General features: G+C 36.9%; 1 protein-coding gene across 3 annotated transcripts in view; it reads right to left on the reverse strand.

The window, feature by feature from the left end:
* Positions 1-2,503: 2,503 nt before the first annotated feature.
* Positions 2,504-10,475, reverse strand: part of PPP3CC (protein phosphatase 3, catalytic subunit, gamma isozyme) — a 101,960-nt gene continuing 93,988 nt past the window's right edge. For 2 of the 3 annotated variants that reach the window (XM_008582045.1, XM_008582046.1), the window contains exons 11-13: positions 4,752-4,778; positions 3,740-3,821; positions 2,504-2,869 (exon numbers count right to left, since the gene is read on the reverse strand). In XM_008582045.1, the coding sequence (XP_008580267.1) occupies positions 2,683-2,869; positions 3,740-3,821; positions 4,752-4,778 (296 nt within the window). In that variant the 3' untranslated portion in view covers positions 2,504-2,682. The remainder of the gene's footprint in view (positions 2,870-3,739; positions 3,822-4,751; positions 4,779-10,475) is intronic. The other variant, XM_008582047.1, reaches the window with a different exon arrangement.

Consider the following 10,475-nt stretch of genomic DNA (forward strand, 5'->3'; position numbering starts at 1 on the left):
ACTTTTCAAGTAAGGATGTTATAGAACATTCCTGTTTTTCTTTATTCATGTTTTTTCCTATCACTCTAAAATACCCTTGTCAGAGATGTTCTCAGAATATCTCACATGACTAATTACCAATCAAAGCAATGATGGAAATGTATTTTGCTTACCAAAAAAACTGCACATTTATTTGAGGGAAAAAAATCCTCAATCTGAAATATCTTATTGTTTCTTTTCATGAAATTAAAGAATTAAGAAAATAAACTGCGTACATTCAAGGAGAAAATGTTCAGTCTTCCTAGTCTAGCTAAACTCTAATATTTCAGTATTCAATTTTAAAGAGGAGAAATTCTTCAATTCCATAAAAAGAAAAAAAAAAATGGATTTGTTCCTATTAGTCAATAGCAGTGAAATTTCCAGAAAAGGAAAAATACTCCAACAAGTGGCAGGATGACAAGGAAAAAAAACAAACAAAACTTAGGTTTAAGATATTAATACTTAAACTCATTTTCATGACCAGAATTAGTCACCAACGATGTGATCTCCTGTCTCTTCCCCTGTTTGACCAGATCTGTGTTTATTCCGATAAATATCAACCATTTCATTCTAGGATTCCATAAAGCCCTCTCCTTAGAAGTCAGCTCCCTGATAATTTTTAGAACTGAAACTCTGACAAGGTGACTGTGGCACTGCAGTAGAATATGGCCTCAGGCAAACTCCATCTCTGATTGAGATACTAACCCCCACACTTGTTTTCATTAAGGTATAAAATATACATCGGGCATATCATGTACACAAATCTGAAGTGTACAGCTCAATACATTTTTATATATATCTACATGTGTATAACTACCACCTATATAGTGATATAGAACATTCCCAACACTCCAGAAGTTCTCTGTGCCTCTTCTGGGTCAATACTCTCCCACCAGAGGAAGCACCATTCTGACTTCCATTACCACTGATTAGTCTGCCTGTTCTTAAACAACATACAAATCAGACTGTCTGTACTCTTTTGTGTCTGGCTTTTTTAGTTTACCATAACATCTGTGAGATTCAACCATGTTGTTGCACGTATCCATAATATGTTATTTTTCCACTGCTGAGGAGTATTCTATTGTATAAATAGAAATCAATTTATTTATCTATTCTACTACCAATAGGCATTTGGGTTGTCTCCAGTTTTGGACTATTATGATTAAAGCTACAGTGAACATTCTTATGCACGTCCTTTGGTGGACATACTAATTTCTCTTGGATATATACCAGGCGTGGAATTGCTGGGTGATATTGGGTAGGCATATGTTTAGCTTTATTGCTAACAGTTTGCCAAAGTGGTTGAACCAGTTTATAAGCCCACCAGTAATGTATCTAGTCCTAGTTCTCCACAAACACACCAATACTTGGTATTGTTAGACTTTCTAATTTTAGCTATTCTAATGGGTATGAAGTGGTATCTCACTGTGGTTTTAATATCCATTTCCCAGATGAATAGCTATAACTATATTAAGCATCTTTTCATATGCTTATTGGCCATTTTGAGAGCTTGTTTGGAGGTTCTAGCAGGGGAGCGCAGCTACTCGTATACCCTTGACGGAAGAACGGTCCTCTCCTCTATCGGGGAAGGTCGTCCTCTTCGACGAAGCGCGGAGCTTCGGGAGGGACGCACATGGAGCGGTGAGGGAGGAAGGGGACACCCACCTAGCCAGCCAGATCAGCGGAATCAACCCTGGCGATCAACGGGGTGACAGATGTCGCAGTCAGATCACCCTCACATCCATTATTGGCCATTTTGAAGTGCCTGTTAAAATCATTTATTTTCTATCGGGGAAGGTCGTCCTCTTCGACGAAGCGCGGAGCTTCGGGAGGGACGCACATGGAGTGGTGAGGGAGGAAGGGGACACCCACCTAGCCAGCCAGATCAGCGGAATCAACCCTGGCGATCAACGGGTTGACAGATGTCGCAGTCAGATCACCCTCACATCCATTATTGGCCATTTTGAAGTGCCTGTTAAAATCATTTATTTATCGGGCCGGCCGGTGGCTCACTCGGGAGAGTGTGGTGCTGATAACACCAAGGCCCCGGGTTGGGATCCCATATAGAGATGGCCGGTTCGCTCACTGGCTGAGTGTGGTGCTGACAACACCAAGTCAAGGGTTAAGATCCCCTTACTGGTCATTTAAAAAAAAAAAAAAATCATTTATTTATCTATCTATCTATTTACGGCAAGCTGGCTGGTATGGGGATCCAAAACCATGAGTTTGGTGTTATAAGGCTGCACGCTAACCAATTGAGCTAACTGGCCAGGTCATTAACCATTTTTATAATTTCCTTTTTAATTTGTAGTTCTTTGTGTATTCTGACTACAAGTCCTTTGTGAGAAATATGTATTGCAAAAATCTCCCAGTTTGTGGCTTGCCTTTTCTATTAATCATGAATTTTACTAAAGAGAATTTCTTAATTTTAATGAAATTCAATTTATTAATTTTTTTCTTGTAAGGTTAGTACTTTTTGTATCCTACTTAAGAACTCTTTGCCTACCCCAATGTCTACTCTCCATACTTTCTCCTAGGAGCTTTACTGTTTTACCTTTTACATTTACATTATAATCCATTTTGAATTAACTTTTGTGTATAGAGGGAAGTAAAGGTCAAGATTCATTTTTCCCCCAGATGGATATCCAATTGCTTTAGTACCATTTACTGAAAGAAACCCCAATTTTTAACTTTATTGTGGCCACTGGGTAATGGGAGCACACCATCTGTGAGAAGAGCATTCTCATACTCACCCGTCTCAATAGTCTGCTTTCCTCCTGAGAGGACACCAAGAGGGAGTGTACCTGTAGGAGTCAGGCCCTTGAGAGTCAGCACACTCTCACTCTCTTCCCTGCAAAGGAAGATCAAAGCCCTGGGTTAATGCCAGGGAACCCACCATTCAGCAATTCAAAGATTCTTTAAGGAAATTAAGAAAAAAAGCTTAGAGAGGGAAGACAGGTTTTCCTACCTCTGACCCCTTCCCTGACTCAAAGAAAGGGATTTTTGTTTTGTAAATATTCCAATTTTCAAAAATCGCCCAGTTCTTGTTTTTCAATTAGAGGCACTGAATAGCCAGGCACTGTACTAATGTTTCCCATACATTATCCCATTTAATCCACTTAACCTTGTGAGGTAGGTCCTATTTTTATCTCTATTTTATAGACAAGGAAACTGAGGCACAGAGATTAAACACAAGATCACACAGTTAAAAAAAAGTAAATCCAAAATTTGAACACAGGCAATCTGTCTCGAAAATCCACTCTAAACCGTAACATTCACCATATCTAAGCCAGTACCAAATAAATGTTTGCCAGAATATGTTTACTCACTTTAAGATGTGGGTCTGATTCAATGTGCACTCAGACTTGTAGTTCCAATACCAAACTCTTTTTTTTTTTTTCCTTTTTGTCTTTTTTTTACTGACCGGTAATGGGATTGCAACCCTCGGTGTCGCGCCCGTACCAGGGACCGGCAATGGGATCGCAACCCTCGGTGTTGCGCCCACACTGCGCTCAGCCAGTGAGTGGGAACCGGTCTCCACATGGGATCCGAACCCTCAGTGGGAGCGCCGCCGCGCTCCCAAGCGGTGCCCTCTCCAGTGCGCCACCGGGCCGGCCCACCAATACCAAATTCTAATTCTGAAAAAACTGTTCTGAAATCAACTTTTAACTTATTCTCAAAATCCCTTTATCCCACACTGTAATGACAGACTTCTCCTTACCGAAGAATTGAGAAGACCCGTGCCATCTTCCCAATGGCTCTGATTTTATTCTTGATGATCTCCTTACGAACTGTAGTGCTTCCTTCAAGAATACAAAGAATACAAAGAAGTAAGCTAAAGGAATGTATTAACAGGTTGGCTTTAAAAAATGCAGGATGAAGTGACTTTCTTATTTAAGTTACAGAAACTGTTGTATCAAAAAAAGAAATCAAGGCCTAAGTTTGTTTAAACAAACAAAAATCCCAGTAAGTTCTAAGGAGCAAGAAAAAAACCCAGAAGAGAAAAAGATGAAGTAAAAATTGGAGGAGCCACCAAAAAGACAGACCGGATGGATCTACGAGAGGTAGAAAATTATTTGTGGTTCTGAAATGTAGTACACAGCGAAGAATGAAACACACACACGTAAACAAACCTCACAAAGACAGTTGCTACAGCAAAGATCTCTTTTGAGAGTGCTGAGGGCCACCTTAGGGTGCAGGATTTGACCTGCCAAATGGCAAGTGATCATGTGAGCATTTGTCTTCTGCATGTAAACACAATGTCCAGCTAGCTCTCCTGAACTTAGTGATGGCTGCTTTCATTCTGTAATCTTCACTTACACCAGTAGGTTATTTCCTCACAGTACTATTTGACAACTGTGCAGTACGAATTACAAGGATGGGTAAGGTGTTTTAAAAAGCAACATCAAAAAAATTAATGTAAGACTTTATGGCTTTTTCTCAACTAAGATTCAGGAAATAGCCCACACATGAGAAGCCAAGGTCCAGGCATGCACCAGGTGACAACATTCAAAAGTCAGAAAAAGAAACACGGTCTCTCCTTCCTCACCTTCAGCTCTCAACATCCTGCCAGATCATGCAGCAGGTCCAGAGAAAACATATACATTAAAACTGAAAGGGAGAATGGAGAGCCTGTCTGAAATTATTCAACTACCAATTAAAAATGTCTAACCAATACATTATGGTGGGACAGACAGCGAGTATTAAGCTCTTAGCACATTTCAGTCAGATACCTTTCTGATAGCTTGAAATGTAGTGATCTTCGGGGAGAAGAGACACCAAGAAACAAGGAGATGAAGATAGAAATATGAGAAGAGAAATTTAAGTTTACATGGAAGAGAAAAAAAAACAAAGTGAAATGCAATGAGAGAAGCAGGCTATTTATCTTTATCAGCTCATAAGAGACATCCTTGGTATCATGACAGAACATTAAATTACAGATTTTGTCAGCAGTTTTACATTATTTCACATCTATTATTATCCAACATTTCCTATCCCCACAACTCATGAAAATAACATTAGACAGAGAAAAAGATATCATTTGGGGAAAAAATGATGCTGAAAACAAAGAACAAAAACAACGCACAGAACAGTTTACAAATCTCTTAATAAGAACATTATGTTTCTGTTTAATCGATTCAATACCTTCTCTTATCTTTCAGGGGATATTATAGTTCTCCTTTTTTTTTTTTTTTTTTTTTTTTGTTTTTTTTCATGACCGGCAACGGATCGCAACCCTCAGTGTTGCGCCCGTACCGGACCGGGACCGGCAACAGGATCGCAACCCTCGGTGTTGCGCCCGCACCTCACTCAGCCAGTGAGTGGCCGGTCTGTATGTGGGATCCGAACCCTCGGCGGGAGTGCCGCCGCGCTCCCAAGTGGCGCACTGTAGCAGTGCGCCACCGGGCCGGCCCATAGTTCTCCTTTTTAAGGTTTTAAATGTTCCTCAGAATTTCAAGTTTATTCAAGTTGGTTTTTGCTGTTTTTACTGATGATGTTTGTCTCTTAGAGATCTTCCTTAGGTGTCTGATAATCCTGGGTGTATATTCATGATTAAGAGTGAGGAACTAAAAAGCCTTCAGAGTTGGTGGGTGGAGATTGTCAACTTTGAGCTTTACACTGAGTGATCAGGATGGGCCTTTTTTAAGGAACTGAGTATGCGTATTGTCACTGAATTCATCTGTTTTGGGCAAGGTACTGATGTCCTCTATTATATCCCCATTCCAGAAAGCCTTTGGTTTACACTGTTTAGAGATTAGTCTCCAGACTTTGAGAGGAGGCAGTTGCCCAGTGGCAACTAGGACTTTACCTGCCTTTCAAACAGCTTCCACCCAGTCTACTTATGTTAGCTCACAATCCCTTCCCCGCCGACTCCCTCCCCCTTCCCACAGTTCCCACTTCTAGCAACTGATGCTGCCAATTCCTTTATTTTTTGAGGCTCCTGTGCTGGAATTCAGCATTCCCTGTTGCTAAGCTGGGCTTCAGCTCTTCAGCTTTCCTCAATCAGGTAAGTCAATAAAACTAACACATTTGTGTTTCAGTTTACAAAAATGCCTACCAAAATTTCCCCATTTTTGTAAGTGTATAAATTTTTTTCCACTTTTTTTTTTACTACAAAGTGTGATAAACACACAGAAAAATACATAAAAACAAATGTATAAGTCAATGATTTATTAAAAAATAAACACCCATATAACCACCACTCAGGTCAATAAGCAGAATATTGCCAGTATCCCAGAAGCCTCTCTTAGATCCCTCTTAATACATCCTTATAGTCTCTCTCCTCCCCAAAGAAAATCATTCTCTTGATTTCCACTGAAATCATTTTCTGGCTGTTCTTTATAGTTTTACCACGCAAGCATGTATCCACATGCACTATAGTTTTCATTGTTTTTGAATTTTATGTAATTGAAATAATTGAGCATGTACTTTTTTGGTCTGGCTTCTTTTGCTCAACATTATGCTTGCAAGATTATCCATGTTTTTCCTGTTGCTATTAACTATGGCATATTCATGTTTTAAAATTTATTGGTATAAATTTATTCTCTTGTTTTCTTATTAATGTCTATAGGATTTATAGTGATGTCTCCTTTTTCAGTGCTGGCATTGGTTATCTTGTCTCCTCTTTTTTACTTAATCAATCCTACCAGGGGTTTACCAATTTTATTTGCCTTTTCAAAAGAGCATATTTTGGTTTTGCTGATCCTTTATATTGCATTTTATTTTCTGTGTTCTTAATACCACACTTAACTTTTTATTTCATTCTTTTTCTATTTATTTAGGTTTAAAGTGCTATTTATACTTTGTTAACTTCTTGAGATGAGTGCTGATTTTCTGCCTTCTTTTCCAATGTATGCATTAAGGCTATAAATATTCCTCTAAGCATGCCTTTAGATGCATCCCACAAGTTTTAATATGTACTGCTTTTTATTTCCATTCAGTTCAAAATATTTTCTAATTTTCAATGTGGTTTGTTATTTGACCCATGGGTTAAGTATATTTTAAAATTTCCTAAAATAAGGAGGCACTCTACTTATCTTTTTGTTATTGATTTATATTGTAATTTCATATAATCATAGAGCACAGTTGTTATGATTTTAATCCTTTGACACCCCAAACTTGCCTTTAGCCCAGGATATAAGCAATTTTTGTAGATATTCATATGTATTTGAAAAGGAGGTGTACTCCACATTAGTTGGGTGCAGTGCTGTTTATATGTCCATTAGGTCAAGTTCATTAATTGTGTTGGCCTAATCTTCCCGATTTTGTTTGCTTATTCTATCAATTACCATGAGCTATTTATTAAATTCTTGCACTACCATTGTGGATCTATTTCTCATTGTACTTCTATCAACTTTCACTTTACATATTATGAAGGCATGATATTAATTGCACACAAACTTAAAGTTGTTAAATCTTTTTTTTTCAGGTTTACTTTATGTAATATTAATCTATCTATATGAGCTTTTCTTTGGTTAATGTTTACATCATATATTTACTCATGTCCTTTTACTTTCAAACTTTCTGTATATGTATGCCTTAGATCTGTCTGTTATAAAACATCATAAAGTTTTTTTATCCTACCTATCTACCTTTTATCCATTTACATTTAATAATATTGCTAATATAGTTACTATCATTGTTTATTAGATCTAACTTTCTGTATATGTATGCCTTAGATCTGTCTGTTATAAAACATCATAAAGTTTTTTTATCATACCTATCTACCTTTTATCCATTTACATTTAATAATATTGCTAATATAGTTACTATCATTGTTTATTAGATCTGTCCTATGATATGTACTGTCCTTCCTTTCTTGCCTTCTTCTGGATCATCTTTCATCATTCCATTTCTCTCCTATATCTTAAAAGTTACATAACTGAAACTTTTCTTACAGGATATCCTCGTGATTACAACATGCATCTCTTATCAAAGTATAATGTTAATGGGTACTTCCATTTGTTCCCAGATAATGTACAGCCCTCACACCCTTTAACTCTACTTATCCCATTATTATTGTCATATATTTTAATTCTTTTAAATCCAGCAAAACATTATTATTATTGTTTAATAAAAATCTACATTCATTTGATTTACCCAGATATTTTCTGCTATTTTTACTTTTTATTCCTTCCTGAATTTCTAAGCTTCCCTGTGGTATTTGCCTCATGTTTCAATAATATCTTTTAGAATTTCACTTAGTGTGTGTTTCCTGATAATTCTATTAGTTAAAATTTTAAGGGGCGGTACCTAAAAAATGCTATGTCACCTTCATTCTTGAAGGGTATTTCTGCTAAGTATAAAAGTCTAAGTTATCAGTTATTGTCTTTCAGCACTTTGAATATGTTACTCCATTGTTTCCTGTTTCCATTGCTTCCATGAAGAATCAACTGTCAGTCTAACTGTTCTCTTTTGAAAGTATCTCTTTTTTGTGTGTGGCTGCTTTAAGATTTCTTTCATTGTCTTTTGTCTTAAGCACTTTTACTATGATGTACTTAGGTGTGTTTTCTTTGTATTTATTCTGCTTTGTGTTTATAGGACTTCTTCAATCTATGACTTGTTGTCTTACCAGTTTTAGAAAATTTTTATCCATTATCTTTTCAAATAGTGCTTCTATCCCATTCTCTCTCTCTCCTCTTCTCTGGGATTCCAAACACACATGAGGTAGGCCTAGTCATTGTATCCTCTATGTCTCTTACACTTTTGTGTGTGTGTGTGTGTGTGTGTGTATTTTCCTTTTTTCTCTTTATGCTTCACTCTAGATCTATCTTCCAATTCACTTATTCTATGTTTAGTTTTACTGAATCTGCTATTAATTCTTTTGTTGAGCTTTTTAATTTGTTATTTTATTTTTCAGTCCCAGAACTTTCTTTTGGTGCTTTATCAAATCTGCCATATCCCCTTTTATAATTCACGGTTCTCTGCCAAAATTCTCAATCTAGTCTCTTAGGTTCTTGAACATAGTAAGCATAGTTTTGTTTTGTTTTTTAGCAGTTATTTGTTTGTTTGTTTGTTTGTGTTTTGGAGGGGCAGCTGGCCAGATATAGGGATCCAAACTCATGACCTTGGTGTTATATGGCTGTGCTCTAACCAACTGAGCTAACAGGCCAGCATTAGCATAGTTATTTTAGAGTTTGATCTGATAAAAGCAATATCTAGAGAACCTGGGGGTCTGTTTTTATTTTTTGCTATTTCTGATGGTTCTCATTCATGTTGTTATATCTCTTCATATGCCTGGTTATTTTTATTTTTGGTTGTGAACAACATATTATATTTAAAAGACTGTTTGCCAAAATCATTTAAGGTCCTACATGATGTTATCTTAGTCTAGAGAGTTTGCTTTTTTTGGTGGCTGGCTGGTATGGGGATCCCAAGAGAGGTTTGCTTTTGTGAGGTGCCTAGGACAACCTTATTTAAGTTTCAGAGATTAAAATGATGTGAAGGTAGGCTATGTTCCCTTCCAGAGCTATTTCCAGCTTACCCTTACTCTTACACAGATATAACCTTTGAGGGTCCCAAACCAATGAACAGAAGCTTCCTAGTATTCACATCATCTCTGGCAAGCTCTGAACCCCAATTTTTTTTTTATTTCTGCTAAGTATAAAAGTCTAAGTTATCAGTTATTGTCTTTCAGCACTTTGAATATGTTACTCCATTGTTTCCTGTTTCCATTGCTTCCATGAAGAATCAACTGTCAGTCTAACTGTTCTCTTTTGAAAGTATCTCTTTTTTGTGTGTGGCTGCTTTAAGATTTCTTTCATTGTCTTTTGTCTTAAGCACTTTTACTATGATGTACTTAGGTGTGTTTTCTTTGTATTTATTCTGCTTTGTGTTTATAGGACTTCTTCAATCTATGACTTGTTGTCTTACCAGTTTTAGAAAATTTTTATCCATTATCTTTTCAAATAGTGCTTCTATCCCATTCTCTCTCTCTCCTCTTCTCTGGGATTCCAAACACACATGAGGTAGGCCTAGTCATTGTATCCTCTATGTCTCTTACACTTTTGTGTGTGTGTGTGTGTGTGTGTGTGTGTGTATTTTCCTTTTTTCTCTTTATGCTTCACTCTAGATCTATCTTCCAATTCACTTATTCTATGTTTAGTTTTACTGAATCTGCTATTAATTCTTTTGTTGAGCTTTTTAATTTGTTATTTTATTTTTCAGTCCCAGAACTTTCTTTTGGTGCTTTATCAAATCTGCCATATCCCCTTTTATAATTCACGGTTCTCTGCCAAAATTCTCAATCTAGTCTCTTAGGTTCTTGAACATAGTAAGCATAGTTTTGTTTTGTTTTTTAGCAGTTATTTGTTTGTTTGTTTGTTTGTGTTTTGGAGGGGCAGCTGGCCAGATATAGGGATCCAAACTCATGACCTTGGTGTTATATGGCTGTGCTCTAACCAACTGAGCTAACAGGCCAGCATTAGCATAGTTATTTTAGAGTTTGATCTGATAAA

Source organism: Galeopterus variegatus, unplaced genomic scaffold (genome assembly GCF_000696425.1).
Source record: "Galeopterus variegatus unplaced genomic scaffold, G_variegatus-3.0.2 Scaffold2506, whole genome shotgun sequence".
Lineage (NCBI taxonomy): Eukaryota > Metazoa > Chordata > Mammalia > Dermoptera > Cynocephalidae > Galeopterus > Galeopterus variegatus.